At 45.9% G+C, this 23,368-nt stretch overlaps 1 protein-coding gene across 3 annotated transcripts in view; it reads left to right on the forward strand.

Annotated features, from left to right (window-relative positions):
- Positions 1 to 23,368, forward strand: part of KIDINS220 (kinase D interacting substrate 220) — a 1,022,767-nt gene that overhangs the window by 465,348 nt on the left and 534,051 nt on the right. For all 3 annotated transcript variants that reach the window (XM_078647833.1, XM_078647835.1, XM_078647834.1), the window contains exon 17: positions 14,141 to 14,430. In XM_078647833.1, coding sequence (XP_078503959.1) covers positions 14,141 to 14,430 — 290 coding nt within the window. The remainder of the gene's footprint in view (positions 1 to 14,140; positions 14,431 to 23,368) is intronic.

A 23,368-nucleotide genomic window follows, 5' to 3' on the forward strand; every position in this document is an offset into this window, starting at 1 on the left:
TTCCAAAGCCTATTAGTACTGTACTTACCTGCTAGTAATTTCGCATTCCACTTTTTAAGTATATGGTTTTTCGTGCCCCTCGGGCATTTGTGTATAACGTGCTAACTTAAGTATTTTCGTAAGAGTTTTGTTGTGTGCCTAGCACCCTGTCCTCATAAAGAGTACAGGGTTGTTGTGATTCTAATAAATACATTGTTTATTTTCATAACACTTGTGTGGTGTCCTTTCACTGGGTGTTCAAGGGGTAATGTGACGGTAAAACAACTGGCTTAACACGCCCTCTAGAGTCTTAGCCTTAGACTGCTCGTATCCATGCTACTAGGATAGCTGGTCTATAAGGTTGACTTACAACCAATCATCAATAAGGGTTGTTTGGACTGATATATAGTGATCACTAGAATAGTGAGCACTGCACATCAGGCCAACTTCTCACATTGGTGAGCAGCGGTTGGGATTTGAGCTTGCTGTTGTTTTACCACACATGCCCTAAGAATATCTTGTGAAAGATCACATAAGTACTAAAGGTACATATAACTTAGCTTAGAATACTCTGAGTTCTACTGAACCAGCTGTTGTAGCTCCTAGGGCCTAGCACACCCTAAACTACAACTCTAGCAAGGGATCAGTAGGCAAACATATAGTGTAGGTAAGTGCACCACTTACACCTCACTAGAAAAGCATGTCTACCCAGGGAGATTCTACTGAGACTCCCCTGGTCAGTGTTGACCCTCCACAGGTCACTTCAAGATATGCAGCTCTCAGTTTCCAGGAGATGAGACAGATCTGTGTCTCCAGAAAACTGAAGCAGGGGTCTAACCCCACCATTCCCTTTCTGATAGGTCTCTTAGAGACATATGATGCCAGAAAGCTTTCTCAGTTACATGAGAACATGCCAGCCTTAGAGGGAACCTCTGGGGATCCAGACCTCCCCAACACTGCTACTGCAGTTGAGGAGGAGGAGGATCAGGAGGAACTCTCTGGGGATGAGGTAGACAAAGGTCTTGAGGTAGTCAGAAGGCTAACCAGGACCAACTTAGACTTACTTGGGCTAGGATCTGGGGGACCCCCAGTACTAACCCGAAGTGGGCCTAACCTTGGAGTTAGGAGAGATAGATCTCTTTCTAGGGACTCCAATAGATCTCTGCACTCTAATGCCTCTTCTCAGGGGAGAAGGAATCCTCCACAGAGGAGATTTACTTCCCCTCAGAGAAAAGAGCATGAAGCTAGAATGAGACAAGCTGAACTGAGGATTGAAAGGGAAGAACTTGCCCTGGCCAAAGAGAAGCTTGCCTTTGCTAGAGAGCAGCAGATGAGTGGGCTAGCTCCCACTGGTGGCAGCAATCTCCCAAGAGAAAAAGAGAAGGGTTTAGATACTAAACACCTGACTAAGATAGTGCCCCCCTTTAAACAAGGGGATGACATCCAGAAATGGATGGCTGCTTTGGAGAGGGCCTGCACTGTGCAGTGCATTCCCCAGAGTCAGTGGGCAGCTATACTGTGGCTCTCCTTTGATGGTAAAGGTAGAGATAAGCTCCTCACTACAAGAGTGGAGGATGCTAATGATTACCAGGTCCTGAAAAATGCACTGGTTGATGGGTTTGGTTTAACCACTGAGCAGTACAGGTTGCTGTTCAGAGACACCCAGAAAACTCAGTCTCAGGACTGGTCTGACTTTGTTGATTGTGCCACTAAGGCTTTGGAAGGCTGGCTACTGGGTAGCAAGGTTACTGACTTCACAGGATTGTATAATCTTATTATGAGAGAGCAAGTCTTAAATAATTGTCAGAACCAGTTATTACACCAGCACCTGGTAGACTCTGATCTGACCTCTCCACAAGAATTGGGTAAGAGGGCAGACAAATGGGTCAGAACCAGGATTAGGCCCAAGAACCAAGGTGGTGACCAGAAAAAGGAATCAACCAAGCCTCAAGAGAAGGGTGGGAATAAATCTACAGATCAAACCACATCAGGGCCCCAAAAATCCTCTGAGGGGGGTGGGTCCCAGAATCCTTCCAACAACCAGAAGAAACCTTATTGTTATCCCTGTAAACAGGTGGGTCATTTAAAAACTGACAGCAGTTGCCCAAAGAATAACAATAAGGAAAACATACCCCCAAGTAACATTCCCAAACCTCCTGTTACTACTAGTAGTAATCCCCCAGGTGGTGGGAGTGCCCCCAAGAATTTGGGTGCATTTACTTTGGGAGTTCCTGGGGACTCTGGCCTAACCAGGTCCCCAAACTTAGATACTCTTGTCTGTGAGACTGGCATGGGGTTTGCCAACTTCACAACTTGTCCCAACACTTTGGGCAAGTACAGACAGGAGCCCCTCATCAATGGAATGAAAGTTGAGGCCTATAGAGATACAGGGGCTAGCATCACCATGGTGACTGAGAGTCTAGTCCCCTCAAGGCAACTTTTACCTGGTGCCACATACCAGGTGGTAAACATTGATGGAGTGAAGAAAACTCATCCCATGGCAGTAGTAAATCTCAGCTGGGGAAGTGTCACTGGCCCCAAGAGAGTGGCAGTGACATCCAACTTGCCTGTAGATTGCCTACTGGGGAATGATTTAGAGACCTCAGCCTGGGCTGAGGTAGAGCAAGAAACCCATTCTAGAATGGTAAACCCCCATGGTAAGGTTAGTGGGGCAGTGTTAGCCACAGCCCCAGTCCAAGATGTCCTCCCTGAACAGGTCAGTCAGGAGGGTTGTGCCAGTCACAACCCAATCTCAGACAACTTCCTTCCCAGAACAGGTTGTCAAGGCTGTCATGGTAACAGCCCACACCCAAACTGAGCCCCCTCCTGAAAAGGTTGGGAGAGTTGTGATGGCCACAGCTCAAACTCAGACAGATGATAGTGTTGTGAAGCCTGAAACTATGGATCACTCCACTCAGACAGAGAGCATTGGGGAGGAAGAGAAATCTCCCTCCCACCAGACTTTAGGAAAAGATCAGCCTCCTCAGGGAACTGATCTGACCCCTTGTGAAGAAACTGCCACAGAGGTAGTCAGGCCTAGCCTGGCAGACCCCCTGATGTCAGTGGACCCTTCCAAGATGGGACCCAGTCTGGGGCAGGTAACCTGCCCCTCTCTACCCTGCCTCAGTCAGCCCAGGGCTGTAGAGGTCAGGGAGGCCAGTGGTGGACCCCAAGGGGCCCCCTGTCCAAAAGAATTTCCCAATCAGCAGATTAAGGGCACTGAAGCTAGTAGTCCTAGCCAAGTGAAAATAAAACCAACTCCTGAGGGATCCCCCTTAAATTTAGTTAGGGACCTCCCACAGATGGACACTGTTGGGCACAGCCAAACCTGGGACCTGAGGGCCCCAAACCTGGGACCTGAGGGCCCCAAACCTGACCTGTCCCTCCAGTAAGCCAAACAGAGGGACCCAACCTCCAGCTGTAGGTAGCCAGAGGTTGACCCTGAGAGCCCAAAACAACTCAGTCTTGGAAAGAAAGGCCTCTATGGTGGAAAATGATTGGAGGAAGCTAAGCCCAAAATTAGTGGAGCCTCACTTCAGTACTCCATTTCAGCACCAGCCTTTTACTTTGCCAAAACACACCACAGGTAGAGAGTCCCTATGGTGGAGACCCTCAGACACCCTTAGGGTGAGGGATTGCTTAGTGGACCATGAGATAGGGGGTAACCATGCCAGTGCTGGTACTTCCTTATATGGCCACTCAGGCAATATAGGCTTACCTGGCAAGGCTAGCCTTATCTCCTTTCGTTTGGGGGGGGGGTTATGTAGGAAGGTAGATCCCTGACTATGGTTGCCCCCAACTTTTTGCCTGGTGTTTTGCTGGTTTTCTGACTTAGTTGACCTGGGACCCTGCTATTCAGGGCCCAGGCCTACTGCTCTCTCTGTAAAATGGATTCCATGTACCTTAGGTACATATCTAAATTGGATACTGAGTCACCTTATCAGTCCCTGTACAGTGTACCTTAGGTACCCAGGGCATAGGTGTACCCAGGGCCTACCAGGGGCTGCAGCATGTATTATGCCACCCCTGGCTGGCCATCCAAATCTGACACAACTGGCTGCTTGACAGCTGGGGCAAGGTGGTGTAATCACCCCTTGCTTTAGATATAGTATACCTATATCTAACCCTAAAATGGACACACAGATCTCCTATCAGTCACTCCTATGGCAGGCCTTAACAATCCTGAAGGCAGAGTGCTTGGAATCGTGTGAGATGGTGCTCTGGCATGAGCTGAGCCTGTCTGCGGCTTTCGGGATCTATCCCTTAGCCGTTTCCATGATATCGCATACCATATACTCTTAAGTGCATTATAATCCTCGCGGTTATATGCCAACTCTGGTATCGCTTTATCAAAACATGTCGAGTAAGGTGTCATACGAATTGGAATACTAACCCCTCGCCAATTCTGGCGACGGGGTTAGCATTCCACCCTTCTAGAGGGACACGACATGTATGTAACCCCTAACCCCGGTTAAAGTCAAACAGAGCCTCAGCTCCACAAAATGGAGGCTGCCACCGAGACACAAGTCTGCCCTCCTGCTGCTGGGAGTCCTCCCAGAGCAGGAGATAAGGACAAAGGGTTTCCTGCCAGGGGCGGTGCCAGCACCGTCCCAGACAGGGTTTTGTGTATTGTAGGTAGGCAGGGCTTTAGAGGAAGGTGACTGCACGTGGCACCCCGGTGCTCACTGTGCATAGGCTGGCTGGAACCAGTTCCAGGGTCACTCCAGACCCTGTGCTGGGGAAAAGCCCGCCAAGGAAGTGGGTGTAACCACCCCCCTCCTAGTCCCACCCCTAGGGCAGGACTTAGTCGCGTGCCAGCCCCTTTTTACAGGATAAAGGTAGGAACTGGCCCCCTTCCAAATCAGATCATCTTTGAATCCTGAAACTACTTTCCACGAAAGGAACTCAAGACTTCTTCCTAAGATTTCTCCCTTGTGACTAAGGAGTAGTCACCCTGCATCCGCAGGCACCATCTTAAGAACACTGCGGTCTGCTGCAAGTCTCTCCTCCGGATCAAGACTGCCCAGCTCGACGAGAACCGGCTTCCCTGGCACCTCTGACCTCTACCTGCATCATCAGTCACGCTGAGATTCGTGGGTGTGACGAGACCTCGAGGGACCGGCCATCTTCAAGACTGCACGACTTCTTTCCAGCAAGCCCGCCGAGTAATTTCCTGGTGAGTGCTTTGGGGTCCGAGAAGCCCCGACCCTGAGCAGCTCCAGCACCGAAGTGCAGCCTCCCAGCATCTCCACGATCTGCGTGGGGCCCTTCTGCTTTTTGCTGCTCACCGCGTTGTTTGGCTACTAGCCCGCTGGCTTGTGGCCTTCTGAACGACGCCCGACGACATTTCTGCTGCTGGTCTGGTTGCTCCAGGCTGGCCCTTGCTCCCTTCCAAAAGAGGAGCACCCCGGACCCTCCTGGTCCACTCAAGACGCCATTTTGAGTCCACCGCGTGGGCTTGAATTAGCCAAGGCTTGTTGCCCAATCCTGGGTAACTTCGACGCCGACAGCTTCATCCATCGTGGGACAGCTCGCCTCTCCATCCTGGTCGCCGACAACGCCTCCTGGTCCGTGAGATCTGCAGAGCCAGCGTCGCCCACTCACCTGACTGCGGTGACTTCGCCCGGTGCCATCCTGGTGCCCACTTAATCACTGGCTAGTGATTCAAGAACTTGGTCCCCTCTGCTTTCAGGTTTCCTCTTCCTTGATCCAGGCTTGGATCCATCGAACTTTTCTTCACTGGTCGCCTGCCAGCAACTTCCTTCTTCCAGGCTCCTGGTCCGCCAACGAGATCCCCGACGTCTTTTCAGACCTATGCAGCTGCAGCCCCTGGGCTAGGTAACTTCGGCACTTCGGTGTCCCAGCATAGCCTCACTATCCTAGGGTCAGGATCCACTGTCGTTTTCTTCCTACCAGGTCGGGTTCGCCCGTGAACACTAACTTTGCCTTTACTAGCTTCCATAGACTTTGTCCCGCATCCCGCGTGAGAGTGCACACTCTGCACCCGAGTCCCCTAGGTCTCCTAGAAGTAATCTAACGATTCCCTAGTTAAGTCCTAGCGATTCCAAAGCCTATTAGTACTGTACTTACCTGCTAGTAATTTCGCATTCCACTTTTTAAGTATATGGTTTTTCGTGCCCCTCGGGCATTTGTGTATAACGTGCTAACTTAAGTATTTTCGTAAGAGTTTTGTTGTGTGCCTAGCACCCTGTCCTCATAAAGAGTACAGGGTTGTTGTGATTCTAATAAATACATTGTTTATTTTCATAACACTTGTGTGGTGTCCTTTCACTGGGTGTTCAAGGGGTAATGTGACGGTAAAACAGCTGGCTTAACACGCCCTCTAGAGTCTTAGCCTTAGACTGCTCGTATCCATGCTACTAGGATAGCTGGTCTATAAGGTTGACTTACAACCAATCATCAATAAGGGTTGTTTGGACTGATATATAGTGATCACTAGAATAGTGAGCACTGCACATCAGGCCAACTTCTCACAAAAACGTTGCCCAATTTCCTTCATCCCTTTTACTGGATCAAGTCCGCTCTGCTAATCTCTATACGCGACTAGATCTTAGATGGGCTTTCCAAATTCTACAAATTCAGAAAGGCAATGAGTGGAATAGGGCGTTTCGTACCATAATTTGGTCTTTGTGAGTATTGTGTAATGCCCTTTGTCTTATGCTATGCCATGCCCCCGTGGCATTCCAATTTTTATTTTAAGGATGTATTACGTCAATATTTGGATCAGTTTGTAATTGTGTATATTGACGATATCTTGATCTGTTCTCCGTTCGTAAGATTTTAACTACCTTAAGACAACATTGCCTCTTTTGTAAATTGTCCAAATGTGAGGTTCATGTGGCAGAGGTTTTATTCCTGGGTTTTATAACAAACACCCTAAGGGTTACATATGTATGAGAGAAAAGTACAAGCAGTAAAGGAGTTGCCCATTTCACAATCTGATAAAGATATTCAAAGATTTTTGGGGTTTGCAAATTTTTACAGACGCTTCATACCCCATTTCTCAGGGTTGATAGCCCCCATTTGCACGTTTTTACAAATAACCACAACATTCTTTTGGTCTCTTGAGTGCCAAAATGCTTTTGAACAACTGAAGGAAGCCTTCATGTCTGGTCCCATTTTAGCGCACCCAGATGTGACCCAGTCCTTTATGGCGGAATCAGAAGCATCCAATGAAGCAATGGGAGTGATTTTGTGACGGCAAAACCAAGAAACAGGACAGATGCATCCAGTAGCATATTTATCCGAAAAATGTTCTGCTACTGAAGTAAATTACACCATCTCTGAGAAATAATTACTTGCTATTCGAATGGCCTTCAAAGAATGAAGGCATTATCTATTAAGGGCACAACATCCTGTCACTATGTATATAGACCAACGAAACTTATAGTATTTGAGATCAGCCAAGGCATTACCCTCGCCAACTACATTGGTCACTGTTTTTTGCACAATATGATTTCGTAGTAACATTTAGACCAGGAGCGGACAATAAAGAGGCAGATTCTTAGTCCAGATATAGAGAAATAGAGTCTCCTCCTAAGAGTGAATCTACCCTGCTCATTATAGCACCTTCTCACATCGTAGGAGCCATTACACTATAGACGTTTCTAGAAAAGATTTTAAAATTATTTACGCTGTTAGAACTAGCACAGTCTGTGGCAAAGAATCCAGCGAGACATGTTAAAGAGGAATTACCATTCCATGGAAAATAGTTATTTGTCCCTACACCAGATTTATGAAAAATAGCTTTACAGTGGTGTCATGACTCTCCTGTGCTAGGACATCCTGGCATCACGAAAACGTATACTATAAGTGTGAGACACTTTTATTGGCCTGAACAAAGAAAATGTTAAACAATATTTAACCAGTTGTGATGTATTCGCACAGGCCAAGGTTGATCATTCCAAGCTGAAAGGATTTCACATGCCACTGAAAATGTCAAGAGAGAATGTGGAAGAACATATCAGTGGACTTTAGTGTGGGCTTTCCGACATACAAAAACTGTGATACGCTGATGGTGGTTGTTGAGTGATTATCTAAGATGGCCCTCTTTATTGCTTGCATTGATGTCCCTTCTGCTCCAATGTTAGCGCATCTGTTGTTGGAACACATAGTCCGTGTGCATGGCGTTCCTAGAACAATCACTTCAGATCAAGGTACTCAGTTTACCTCTCAATTCTGGTAAGCATTGGGTATCCAAGTTGGTCTATCCACTAGTTTCTACCCTCAAAGTGACTGTCAAACGGAAAGAGTTAACCAATGTATTAATCAATACTTACGTTGTTTCTTGAAAGACAATCCTACGGCTTGGAAAACAACACTTTGGTTGGCCGAATTTGTGTACCATATGGTACTCTATTCTTCTATGGGGTTTTCTCCTTTCTTTGCTGCTGGGGGGTATCATCCATATTACCATCAATTATTAGTTCCCTATGCACACGAGGAAGTTCCACATGTTGCTCAACATATTATACAGTAGTCCAATATTGCTAAGGTTACACGTAAACATGTCATGCCAGAGGCGGGACTGCGCCTCTGCCAATGCAAAATGGCAGCCTCCTTTGAAACGCGGGCCCGGAGATGAGGGAGCCCCCCAGAAGGAGCGTAGAGCACCGGTTGCCAGCGGATGATCGCGGTGAGAGAGACTGAGCCCCAGTGACTGCGATCATTGCGGGGGTGAACCTGTAAGCATCTGTGACCTCCTTGAGCCCTGGGGAGGGCGACCGCACCCCCCAGCAATGCGATGGCACCTAAGCACTTCACCACAGAGGATTCCCCTGCCCAGTAGGCGCAAATGGGATATTGACTGCTTGGGGTGACATCGTGGGATCCTGGGGTGCACCAGAGGAAGTGGAGGGACCTGCCTGACCTAAAGATGGCGCCCAGTGTCCTAGTTACCAGCAGAGATCTGTTTACCTCAGTGCTCCTTTACCAACAGGGCAACCCGCTGCCAAAGAGTTCTGGAGAATCAGGGGGCCTACTCAGAGGATGGGAGGAGTCTGAGTCCGGGAGCCCTTACAGCTATCCATATGACAATACGGCCCATCCTCTCCAAAGTGGGAGACACGTGCATGAAAGGGAGACGTGTGGGGCTGGGAGCTGACCATATGCCTCCCCAAAAAGTGCAGCCCAACAAGGTATCCAGCTACTTTGGGGCCTCCAACACAGGGGACAGTCAGGAGCCAGAGCGCAATCAGGAGGCGGGAGCCTCGGTGAGGCTGCCATTTCGTCCCGATGTAAATGCCGGGCAAGATGGCCGGACGGCCGCAACTCGAGGGTGCTCTTCAGCCTCCAACTGGTCCCTCACCAGGCTCGAACCAAAGCTCCGAGTGGCGAGATCGATGCCTTGCAGTGCTAGTTATGCCCGACCTTCCTCTCTGTACTTTCTGCCACCATTGAGTCCTCACGGCCTGCGGGGCCCCACCGGCTCCCCTAGGAATGCAACAGAACCGGCGACTGCACAGAGTACGGCTCATCCGGTGACTGCAGCTGCGCTTGCTCCTGTGCTCCCCCTTTCCAACTGGAGGCCTTGCTGCTCCCTACCATGTCACCCCCAGTGGGACATCTTTTACAACAACCCTTGTAGCCTATGTATCTATTAAAATCTGTTTTTACCGAACATTGAGACCGGAGCAATATGGCTGATGCCCGGTGGAGTAGCTAGACAACTAATGAGGAGATTGGCCCTGGTTTTCCCCCTCGACCATCACCTACCCAGCCGGACATTGGACACAGTTCTTCCTCGTCTCCCTGTTATGGCTCCTTCTTCCCCTCCTTTCCCACAAATTCTCTCAACCTCGTTGTTTATTTACTGTACCTTACTACGCTATTGTAACTGTTGTAATTGGTAACGCAATAATCCTCTGCTATAGCGCTATGATACCTCCGGGTCTAGCCAGCGCTACATAATCCTTTTTGGTGTACTCTGAAATGCAATATTGATATCAACAATGGTCCTGTCTGGTATGAACCAAATTGCTTCAAAGTCTGTACATATCTTTCAACATATATTGAGACATAATTGTACTATTTATTATGACATCTAGATTAAATCATTAAGCGCAAATTCAAACAAAAAGAAGGGTCAGTAAATGTTTTAATCATTGAATTATTTTTTCATTCATGATTTGTTTTTTTCTGAGACCCTGTAGTATGCATAGAAATTAGTTATGAAAAACGGCGCATCAATTCAAGTGAGTGAAGTGTGACATATCGTGAAATATTGTGACTGAGTGACATAACAATTGGTGATTTATATACACGCGAGTGAGGGATGTTGAGGGGGAGAAGGAAATTAAGGATTTCTGAGGCCAGTCTCTGGTTTAGTAGTTATTAAGTCCAACGTGCCATATTAGTTGGCTGTGGTATGCTGGATTCGGTTGACTGGTCCCTGTGGTATTTTTGTCGACGTTTCGACCCTATTGACGCCTTAGTTGTGGGTCTCTGGCGGGTTTTCTTCAGGACGGGGGGAGGGGGTAGTGATATTGCGCCTGTTGATTAGATGGGAAACCATCAGGTTCGGATTTTGCACAAGATTTCCATTTAAAAGAATAAAATTGGACTTTGAGAATAAAAATTCAAAATTCTGGGAGTGACTGGGTATTCAGACACTCAGCTCTGGTCCCTTCATAAGTCGGACACCATGGAGCTACGCTGGTTGTAGTCTCCTCTTCTGGGATGATAAATCTGTGTAATGTGATAGAATTGTCAAGTATGCGACAATTGAACCCTGTCTTGAGTTTTTTTTTAAAACATGGGGTTAATGTGAATCATAACTCACCATGAACAACGAATACGCGCAGAATCGTGCCTCTGGTGGTTTTCTCGATTCAATATTTCCATTCAATGCGTTTTCCTCGTTCTACCCAGACCGTCAGTCAATTACTTTCGGCGATCTGTAGGTTAAAATTAGGGTGGGTCAATGCTAATGCAGTGTGTATAGCATATTGCGGGCTTCAAACTGATCCGATCTGTTTACTACGTACAAGCGATAGCCGCTACACTCACCATTGGGTAACGGTCTCAATATCTCCTCCGGGGGTCCGAAAACGGTCACAGTCCATTGTGCTCTCTCAATGCTATGCTGGTTACGGGTGTGGGACCGCTAATACAACTTACTCCGCGATTACCCTCGAGGACGTTGCCTCGTTGCTAGGAAAACACACGTCTGGGTATCTAGTATCATAAACTGGTTATAGACCAGATAGGGATTCTTGGGAACCAACATATATCATTAAAGCCGCCTGGTTAATACTTCAGTTTCTGTCATCAAGAGTGGCAAATGCTATGCGAAATGGGTTAGACAGGGGGGCAATATCATGCCCAGTTAGCTCCGTGACCAACAAACAAGAAGGAGCAATTATGCATGAAGCAGCATGAGCCACAGGAAGACCATGGTGACAGTGCCCAAACACATCTTACTTCAGTATGGATGCCATGTTTGCAGGGCTCCAAATTTAGCAGAACACGAGAACTAGTGTTAATTGGTCAGCTATTTGAAGAGTCAGGAAGTGTGGGGCGGTGTCATTCTGATTCCTTTGTCTCAACGGCTTTTCGGTTCTGTTCCAGCGGTACTGATGTTCCTGCAATTCTTTGTTGCAGACTATGCTAAGCTGGAATTTGTTTGATGACTTTGTTTCCTTTCGGCGGTCAGGAGCAGGCGGCGGAATATTCAAGCGTTGTGTTTCCTTTTGGCGGTCGAGAGCAGGTGGCAGAGAGCAGGCGGCAGGCTATTCTAGCGTTGCCAGTTACGGAACTACTATGTGTTCCAGTGTCTTGCTGAGTTTGGGATTGTTCCATGCTGCTACAAGTGTTGAACATTTGAGACTGCTCACTTTGTAACAGAGATTCAATTGGATGTCGAGCGTACTTTTATGCCGGATTTGGATTCCAGGTCATCTACAAGCGGGACATTATTCTGATTAACATGGTCTCATTATATTGTGTGTTTATAATATACCTGTTGTAAATACATTGCATTATTTCTTTGTTTAACAGGTGTGAGAGACTTCTTAAAGAATAGCTCTGTGTAATGTCAGCTGAAGCTCTGAAATATATTGCTTCTGTTGTCATGATGAATTGCGCATACTATTTTCTATTTATTAAAGATACATGAGTACAGAAAATACTAATCAAGATTGCATATTTATATATTATAAGCAATCCAGTGATGGTTTGAATTATTGTTTTCTTTTCTTACATCTCCTGTGTGTGTGTGTGTGTGTGTGTGTGTGTGTGTGTGTGTGTGTGTGTGTGTGTGTGTGTGTGTGTGTGTGTGTGTGTGTGTGTGTGTGTGTGTGTGTGTGTGTGTGTGGATGTGCACGTGTGTGTGCACGCGAGTGAGTGTGTGTGTGTTTGTTTGTTTTCATTCATTCATTCATTCATTCCCGACACCCTCTGGCAGCTGGGAAATAGTTTTCCATGGAGAAACCCCCGTCACCCCCATGAAATATAAGAATATTCCATCCCTGCTTACTGCCCCATACCTATCTGCGAGAGGCACTTGAACACCCCACATTTATGAGTGTGCAGATGACGAGCCACTTTTGCAGACATGTCCAATAAGAAACACCCAGAAACCTGCTTCTCACCCTACATGTGTGATTGTGTCATTCCACAATGCTATCAGAATGTCTTTATTTTCCCAGCCAATAGCATAGGGTACATTTCAGCTGCTTGCAAATCTGGGATTCCAGATTGAGGATCTACCCTCACAAATGAATTTTTGGCAAGCCCTTGTAAAACTTAGGTCTGTTAAAAAAAAAAAAGTTAGGAATTCCTTCCTAAAATTATTTGTAGGGATTTGCATAATCATTACGAAGAGGCATTGTTTCTACCCTTTCGGGAGCCATGTTCAAATAAGTTGTTAAAAAGTGTGCTATGGTCGCAGGCACATGCTGGGGCCTCAGGGAGCTCCACTTGTCCCTGTCTGAAGGGGTGCAAGGAGCACAACCAGCCTGATGGGACCACCCTCCGATATCCCCGCTGGCCATGCCCCTGGACCTGGAACAAATCATCGAAGACCGCTGTCGGCTCTCCAAGCAGCAGCGTCCCTAGAATACAACACTGGTGCCTCAAATGGTGAGAGGGGCCCTTGCATCTTCTCCTCGGATGACTAATCAACCCTTGCGAACGGCTCGCCTCTGGGCTCTCAGTCCCCGCTGCTGGAGTCCACAGACTACCGATGACATAAAGACTTTAGCCACCTGAGAATTCTCGTAAGACACAGTTGCACTTTATCCTACAGTTTGACGATAGACAACTGCCACGGTGGCAGTCCGCTGGCTGAAGACCATGATCCTTTGGTATTCCAGCACAAGGGGATGGAAGCGTAGACCTGTCCTTGCCATTCCGCAGCCAAACTCAATTCAATCAGATGTTGTCATATAGGTCTTTCCTGTGCTCACCCTCTGCCCTGACTGCTCAGCCACAACCCCAGTCTACGCAATGGTTCGACACGCTAGACAGTTTCGGTGTGTTGCCCATTGCGGCAAGCTCTCAATGTTGCTGTTCACACCTGTTTCAGTAATCCCATTTATCAGTACTCTATGATTCGGCTTAACAGAACAGATTTACATGCGCCACAGCAGGCGGAGGACAGAGCTGATGTTCTGGGGTCGATTGATGGGATGCACCACCCACACACTCTAGTCACTCAGACCCCTTTACATTACGGCTGCACTCATGACTACTAGGTTCCTTACACTACATTTATGTGGCATGCACTTGGCAAGAAAGCACTACTCCATCTACTTCTACCTCAAACATTATATTCCTTCAAGATACACATACCACAGCAGTGGAGCTGCAGAATTGAATTTCTCTCTTAATCTCATTGGTTTCTGAACTACATCTGCTATGTATTTTTGTATGTTATCATTCTAATTTTTTTTTAAAGCCAATAGTCTTAAACGGTATCAACTGTCCCACAAGTTTCACTTTAAAACTTTAAGGTGCGTATTCGGAAGAAGTAAAATACAAATTGAAAAGTATTTTCCTGGTTCAAAGGGTATAGACCACTTCTCGCTTAGAACCACTTTAGACTTCTGGCATAGTTTTGATTCATAAATTATCAATGTATGCAATTTTGCCCATTCATTTTATATTGTAAATATTAACTTGAGTGTTTGAATGATTTTAGGTAAAAAGAAATGGAAAAAGACCTGCTGTCTCCCATCCTTTGTGATCTGCATCTTCATATTATTTTGTATTACGGCTGGAGTAATACTGTTAGCTATTTTTCACGTGGAGTCCAAGAATATGACTATAAATGCCATTCTGATTTCAATTGCTTGTGCTGTTGGCCTCGCCATTATCTGGAACTGCCGTACATGGTGGCAAGTGATGGACTCCATCTTAAACTCCCAAAGAAAAAGACTTCATAATGCAGCTTCAAAACTCCACAAATTGAAAAGTGAAGGGTTCATGAAAGTAAGTACTATAACCATAAAGTTATTTTTCTAAATGCAAAATCGTTTCTGTGTGTACCAAATATAATGAATAATCGAATTGGAGCATGAGATATCACAGATCATAAAAGCTTAATTATGAACCATCATACCTTTGTTGTATTTGTAAAGATGCCATTCAGTCTTGGCTACAAAATCAACGTTATCGAATCTTCCCCATTGGTACAAGGATTTATAAATATCCTTATACCAGGCTGAATTACTGTGTATCATAAGAAAACTTTCCCTTACATCTGCCCACTTCTCTGGTCCTAATACTTTTGTCAGATTGGTCACAGTAGTTGAAGCTACTAAAACAATTTTGTGTATTCTTGTGTTTTCATCAAGCAGATTTTTTTTGTCTCAACTGTGGTCCATAAATGTCTTATTTGGCAATATTCTGCAATCAGCATTTCCCACCAAAAGTTTTTTGACATTGTAAATGGAGGGTCAAGGGCTTCACGTGCACTTTTTTAAAGGTGCATATTTTACTGGTTGTAGGGCAGTATATTCAGAGCCTCTCAAAATGTATGATGATCAGATCTATCCCTAAGTGTACTGGTCAGGATATGGAACATTTTAGCTGCCTGGACACAGAAGAATCGGCCATCAGATTTTTTATTTTCACACTCTGGGGTTCTGATCTTAGAATCAGTTAGGGCAGAGAAGGAAACTTGAATCTTAACTGTTGCAGCAGAATTTAATGGAGGAGAAATATGGACAGGTTTGATTTACAAGTCATAGAGGTTTGTACTTGGCTTTCCTACAGACTGACGACCAGTGCAATTACTGCAGGAGAGACACAATGTTTTCTCCTTGTGCATTCAGCATAATTCTAAATGTGCTTTAGAGATCTTTACTGATTTTATACCGCAAGTGTGAAAGCATTTTATTACCATAATGTAATCTGGGAAAGGTGAAGGCATTAGCAGCACATTCTTAAGAGCAGTAGAATATGTGTAATATTTTAATGTGATCAAACAGTTATACGAAGAATTGTTAACCTGGACAGAAAGATTGTTGTCAGAATTGTCCATGTTTGTGACTGCTGGAACCGAATGAGGGTGGCAGAGCCGCTGGCTGAGTCCCAGAGCACCAACATGAAATTCGGGAGGAAGATTCAATTTCAAGCTGTTAAGGGACTTACAAAGGCATACAGTTGGGGTATTTGGATTTGGGAGCTGCTTAGTAGAGGTGTGCCATGAGGAAACATTGACTAGCATGGTTTTCCTCTAGTATATGCTTTCATAACAGGTCACTCAGTGTTATATGTAAATTAAAACTGGGCCTGTTTCTGTCAATGCTATGTGTGCTTTCACTTGGTAATATTTTAGGGCAACCAGAGTGCAATATCTGTGATAACATCACAGACAGTTGAGGCTTGTGCTTTCTGAATGTTGATTGAGGGATTTGCTATTTAGAGGAATGGCAGGGAGAGACCAGTTTTCTGAGAGTCCTGAAGAGTCTTCGTAATTGTAAGTAACAGAAGATTTTTGTAAAAAAAATAAATAATTGAGGTCTCTCTCACACCCATTAAGAGGAACATCTAGTCTCTTAAACTATTCACCCGAATCAAGTGTCCCATCCTTACTTCATTGTGGCGCTAACGGTCACAGTTGGAAATACTATCCAGGATGGTAGCTCAACTATTATCATCCTATTTTTAGTGATTTGATTCCCCCGCCCCTGCAGAAATAGATCAGAATGCCGCTGGTAGTAGTGACATTTTTGATTGAGCTTGAGGGTGAATGTATTCCCATTATTTAAGGCTATAATGCCTAGTAACTCAGCATGAAGCTAGTCTGTATTTCAGTCTTAGTATATATTTTGCTGTGTAGAAAAGGGGCACGTAAACAGATGTGAATATACATACACAAGTTTAGCCCTAAACTAAATGAATGGCATCTCTCGGAAATCCTTTCTGACATGTGGCACATAGGAGAAGCAGAATGTAAGACAATATGAATTTTGGAATCTAGTCTCACATTTGGAGAGTAGAAAGGATGAAAGAATACAGACGATAACCCTGACTCGGTGACATATTAGTTCTACCAGTAACAATGGTCTGACAATGCTGTCCAAAACAGGTTGAACTATAACTGTTACAGTATAGGAAGTTTGCGTTCCAATCTAGACAGAAGATTATTGTAGGCTGAAACATATCTGCTACAGTAGCATAGCTACTGTACAAGAATAAGTCACGGAACAGGATTTGTCTAATTTTCAGAAAACATTCCTCCAGAGCCAGGCTAATCTTGGTACCACTGTGAGATGGCTACCCCTTTAATAGATACCATAAAATGGTAAACCTTTTTAAACACCTTCTCTCAACTGCTAAGCCACTGGAAGATACATTTGTATATTCCTGCTCCTTGGAGGAACCTATCACCGAGCAGGAGATTTAGGGTGCAATGCTTAACTTTGCAATGTGCAATTCCCTTGGTCTGGACGGCCTCCCAGTTGAGGTTTACAGCACCTGCATAGATCTCCTGGCTCTAATATTGGAAGAATTCTGTAATTCAGTGTTACATGAAGGGGTCATGTCGCTCTCCATCCGAGAGGCTCTATTTGTGTATTTTCTTTTTTTACCGAAGGTGGTATGAGACCCTCTGAAAATCACCTCTTACAGATCCTCACCTCTTATAGACCCTTAGCGATCCTTCACAAGTACAAAATTCAAGCAATGAGGCTGTTGCTGGTTGTATCAGTTTAGATCTGAGGTGCCGGGTTTTTAGGAACCCGGTGGTGCCAGGGGATAACACCCGAAGACCTCTGAGTTCTCCCTTGTTCCGGACCACAGAAACAATGAGTCTTCTATCGCAGTCAAAGATCAAGTTTTATTGGCAGCTACCAAGTAACACGTGTCCCAGAAGTACACCTCACGGACAGTAGGTTCTCGGGAGACTGTTCGTTTTTACAGAACCAGCCTTTTCCTTATATGCCAAATATATAGCTCCAAGCAAGAATTCTTGAGTTTATGATATGGCTATACACATATTTCTACAATAATACAAAGAGCGAAGTCATGTAAGCAAGCCCATATTTTAGATGTCCAGTTCGTTGATAGATTACCCAGTTAGGCCTGGAACTCCCATCAGATATCGATGAAACCTCAATAAAGAAGGGCACCTCCTAGTCATAAAACTGGCCATAAACAAGGAACGTGGACAGGTGCGTGTTTGCAGAAAGCATGGTCTGTATGTAGTGAATGGTTTGTGGAATGTTATGCACTGATGTTATCGTATTCGGCCACTGGGCGAGGAGCCGCCCAAACAGGTCTGGCCGAGGGCAGTGGAGTCAGTTGGGACAGGTCAGGGGGAAGTCAGGGAAGGTGGACGTGTCCTTTTGGATCAAGCTCGACCTTTAATTGACTTATCATGAGGGCAAGACGTAAGATGGATGCCGTTTACAAAATGGAGTCTAAGGGGTCGGAACGGAAACTACGATTTAGGGGTGTTGGCAATCTTCGATTATGGTGCAAATGCACAGGAATGATGTCCTAGTCATTATCGGTTCGTCGATACCAAATTCGTCATGGTACGTGGATGTTTTGTGACACGGAAAAGGACCTCGATATCGGGATAACAACAGGGTCCAGATTTTCAGAACCACAGACCCTCCTTTTGCCCTTATGTAAGGCAATAACTCATGTTAATCTGAGTCCAAATCGGTATGGAGAAATTCGCGGAGATGTTGCTGTAGCATCATTCCGTTACTCAGTTCGTCCTTTGACACAGGCTTCCGTACACACGAAGTAGCACAGAGGCCACATAGTGCAGGAGCGCACTGTATACACAGGCAAAACATGAACAGGAGTGCTAAGATCATCCCAATGAAGATCAATGCTTTCCATCCCCAGGCGGTGATCAGCTCCCAGAACCACCCCAGCAAAGACCAATCCCCTTTCTCTACGTGAAGGGAACCAGATATTTCATGTAGCTTAGAGATGGCCTGGTATACCGTCGGCGCATTATCAGGGATGAAAATGCAACAACTAGATTGGATGACTCTACACACACCACCACGATCGGCGAGTATGATATCAAGGGCAATTCGGTTCTGAAGGGTCATGAGTCGATCCGACTGAAGCTCGGTTGTCAAATTGCCAAGGGCTCCGGCCGTTGTGATCACGGCGGATTCAACTATCCTTGCTAACTGACGAATATTCCTGCTGTTCACCATAGGCCCCCAAAACGGCAGAAAACCCTTCGCGAAGTCAGCGAATTCCTGACCCGCGGTGTCGTCTTTACTCACGATACCTCTAGCTGTCCTTGTCCGATGGTAATCTGCTCTGGCCGTGTAGGTGGGAGGTAGCAGAAATGAGATGAAACATGTACCTGAGAAGTCAGGGGGCAACCAGGTGTAGGCTTGGTCGTGGCAGACGAAATACGTGCCTTTGGCTGCTAAAAGTATAGGGGAAGTTCGGGAAGCGAATACATATGTTTCTGTGCAAATGCTCTTTCCTAACTGTGCTGTGGGGTCCCTACCAATACCCTGTAAACATAAGTGACCTCGGTGGGGCACTATCCAAACTGGGCGGGATTTCTTTGCTGCCTGGCTCTTGACCAGGTAAACCCCATGTTTAGTCACGTTCAAACGGGTGTAGGGACTGAGTTCATCTTTGGGTATTGTCAGGTATGTGTCGATATCCCTACTCATATTTCTTATCCCTGCAATTAGCGCCTTGTTACTGGAATCGCTCTCAGTGGAACGGGTCGGGTATGGTTCTAGGGCGAATAGGAACATGGTCTGGAAAGCCCACAGAGAACCATAGTAACTGAATGGCAAAATGAAGTATGGGATCCCCTTATCGGTTGTGTGTGGCATGAGTCCGCATATCCAACAGTTTGATGTGTTCATTATGGACTGGTGTTGGTGTAGAAGCTGAATGAAAGAGTTATTTACAAATTCGAGTCTTCGGGCAGACTCGTGTTCAGGTAGGGGGTGAAAGTAGTGTGGAGAAATAGTGGGAGGAGGTGGTGGCTGGGTGTCATTCGAGAAGGTAACTTTAAATACGAATAGAGTATAACCAGTAAAGAACACGACCATGCTACATAACATTAAAACACATATTATCAGGAATCTTCTTTTGGACAGTATCGTGCACAACTCTTTTTCAAAGTTCGTGAGTCTGATAGGTCTCTCTACCCTAGGAAACTCCATCCTCTAGTTGCTGCCCGCGGTGGTTGATTGATTCTCCCAGGGGGTGCACTCTGTTCAGTCCGGGGTAACTCCCGTGGACCAACCAGAACCGTGGACCTAAAACTTCCCCAGTTGCACTCCCCAGACTTCAACCGCGACCCTAGCAGCAGAACCGGATGGCGGTTCGAAAATCAAAAATGAGCTAGTTCCCTGGGACGAGAGAGCTGAAAAATCCAAAAAATAGTTCTTAGGGGAAAAGGGAAATCACATTAGATCAAGCTTTTGTTAGTCTCTTTGTCTAGACCGTAGGTTGTACCGTCGTTTCCCAGGTACGGTGTGGTCTTCAAACAATGTCTCAGGTTCGGTAGTGTCCAATTGCATAGACGGTGACACAAGTCCTTGTAAAATATGATCACTCTCCTTCTCGGTACCAGTTTCTTTCAAACGTGCATCGCTGAAAGGGATGAAATGAGGTACGGATTCGGTCTCGGAGTCGGCAAGTCCTTTATTGACCCATCGGTCGTATGGAAGGTGTAGAGGGACCCGTTTACAGTGGGTCCCATGTACCCAGTTCTTCTTGCCTTCCACCCGAACAGCTGATCTCGTTGAAAGCAGCACCAGGTACGGTCCGGTCCACCTCGGCTGTCCGTTGTTGGTGCGCTGGAAATTCCGCACCAAAACCCACGAGCCGGGTTCGATGAGGTGACCTGGATCGTCAGAGGCTGGCGGAGAGGAACTGTGAACCTGTTGGTGTAAAACACGCAATTTAGTTGTCAATTCGCACAAATAGTCAAGCAGTACGGGGTGTTCTATTTCACTAAGTTTCTTTGGTCTTGGCTCGCCCCAGACGTTGGCTGGGCGGCCAAACACTATCTCATGGGGGCTAAGTCCTAATCTGGAATGGACAGTCACTCTGGTTGACAAGAGTGCTAGAGGCAAGGCGTCGGGCCATTTAAGACCTGTACTGGCTTGGATCTTGGCTAGTTTGAGTTTTAGAGTGCCATTGTAGCACTGTACTAATCCAGCTGATTGGGGGTGATTTGCAGCGTGGAATTTTTGGTGGATGCCTAGACACTCACACACTCTCTTCATCACGCATCCTACGAATTCACTTCCGTTATCACTCCAGACAATTCTAGGCATACCAAACCTCGGGAAGAACTCTTTGACAAGGGCTTTGGCAGTTGACAAGGCGGTATTGTCCTTAAGGGGGTACGCTTCCACCCACCTTGAAAAGGCGCAAACAACAACGAGCACATACTTTAGATTGTTGCACCTCTCCATGTGGATGAAATCGAGCTGCAAAACCTCGAACGGATACGTTGGAGGCGCAAAATGACCAGTTGGAGTTGGGGTTCCCCTACCGGGATTGTACTTCAAACACACCATACAGTTTTTGACCACATTCTCTGCATATTTTGGGATATTGCTATTCTGTCATACTGGGGCCAATAGTTTACATATTCCTTTCGAACTGATGTGCGCAATTCCGTGAGCCATCGTTAACACTGCAAGTACGTATGCATTAGGTAATAGCCATCGCTGGTGTTCTGATAGTTCGACCCAACAACCATTCGCATCTAATCTACCTGTGCTTTCTCTCCATTCATTCACCTCGTTCTCAGTGGCCTCGGCTTGTATCGATTTCACGCTTTCAATGGTGTCCTCACACATTCCCACATCAGTAATCCATCTAGCGGGACCCATAACATACATCCGACTCATTGTGTTCCTTGCAGTTTCTTTCGCAACCTCGTCTGAAAATGCATTCCCGCGGCCAACATCATCCTGAATCTTTTTGTGTGCACTGCATTTTATGATAGCAACTTGTAGTGGCAAGGTCAGTGACTCAAGGAGTTTATTAACTAGCTGACCATGTTGTATCTTTGCATCATGTGACGTAAGGAACCCACGTTCACGCCACAATCTCCCAAAACTGTGAGCCACACCAAAGGCATATTGGCTGTCAGTGTACACATTCACTCGCTTTCCTTTCGCCAACACACATGCTCTAGTAAGCGCTATAAGTTCTGCGGCTTGTGCAGAATTGTGGGAAATACGCGCAGTCTCTATAATGGTGTGTAATGTCGTTACGGCATATGCTGTAGTCGTATCACTATTCGGCAATTTGAAACATGAACCATCAACCCATAAAGTGTCATTGCATTCGGAAAGGGGAGTGTCCTGTAAGTCTACTCTCCCTTTTGTCTCTTCTTCTGTCCTAAAGCAGCAGTCATGGTTATCAATCTTGTCTGTGTCTGTTTCTGTTGGGATGGGAAGTAGCGTAGCGGGGTTGAGTGTACCACACCTCTTTATGTGGATGTGACTTGCTAGTAGTGTAAGTTCGTAACTGGATAGTCGAGCGCTAGTAAGATGTTGTGTCTTTGTCCTATTTAGCAAAATGTCTACTGCATGCGGAACCATAACGATCAGAGTGTTATTCATGACTAATCCAGCAGATTGTCGAATGCAGACAGCTGCTGCGGCGGTTGCTCTCGGACAACTTGGAAGGGCTTTAGCCACAGGATCTAGAGTTGCCGAAAAATACGCGCATGGGCGCTGTTTGTCCCCAAAGTTTTGCGTTAATACTGATAATGCACAACCTTCTTTTTCGTGGACATATAATGTAAAAGGCTTACTGTAGTTGGGGTTTCCCAACACAGGTGCCGAACATAATGCATCACGCAACTCGTGGAAACTCGTCTGACAATCTTCAGACCAAGGCATAGGATTAGGCGTGTCTTTGCGGAGTAGTGCCAGCAAAGGTTTGGCTAGTAGTGAGAAATTCGGTATCCACTGTCTACAGTACGATGTAATGCCCAAGAAGGCTCGAACCTCTCTCTGTGTCCTTGGGGCACTTAGTTCTGCAATTGCCTGTATTCTTTCTGGTGTCAGTCTCCTTCCCTCCTTCGACAAGATGTGACCTAGGTAGGTCACTTCTTGTCGACAAAATTGTAGTTTTGAAAGGGAGACTTTGTGCTTCATGTCACATAAGTGACGCAATAGTGACAACGTAGCTTCCTTGCAAATCTCCTCAGTGTCTGCGGCGATCAGTAGATCGTCTACGTACTGGATCAAAGTTGACCCATCTGGCAGCATAATTGTGTCTAGTTGTGTTTTCAGAGCCTGACTGAATATTGATGGGCTTTCGCAGTAGCCTTGAGGAGCGCATTTGAAGCGGAAACTTCGTCCTCCTAAATTGAAGCCGAAAATATCTCTACTCTCTTCAGCAATTGGGATGCTGAAGAAAGCGTTTTTCAGGTCAATCACCGAGAACCAAGCTGCTGAAGCTGGAACCATCGTCAATAAAGCAGTAATGTCGGGGACAACTGGAAACTGTGGGATAACTACCTTATTTACTTCTCTGAGGTCAATCACAAACCTATACACAGGGGGCTGCGAAGGATCAGTACGTTTTAAGACTGGCAAAACTGGACTGTTACAAACGTTACCTGTTGTTTCTTCGATAACATCTTTATCGATCAGATCATAAACGATCGTCAACAACGCCTTTTCGCATTCGCTGGATATTTTGTATTGAGGAATACGTGGCAACCTAACGTTGGCTTTCAAGGTTATGACATACGGTGCTATCTCCAAACGACCTACATCATTAGAACCATTAGCCCACAGTATATCAGGAAGTGATGACAATTCAGTTGGAATATCTTCTTTTGACAAATACATTGGAGAAATGACTTTTTTCCCTAAAGTAAGTTGTACTCCCGAGGGAGAACAGTACAAAGTCGCATACAACCTCTTTAGCAAATCCAATCCTA

The sequence above is a fragment of the Lissotriton helveticus genome, chromosome 6, assembly GCF_964261635.1.
Source record: "Lissotriton helveticus chromosome 6, aLisHel1.1, whole genome shotgun sequence".
NCBI lineage: Eukaryota > Metazoa > Chordata > Amphibia > Caudata > Salamandridae > Lissotriton > Lissotriton helveticus.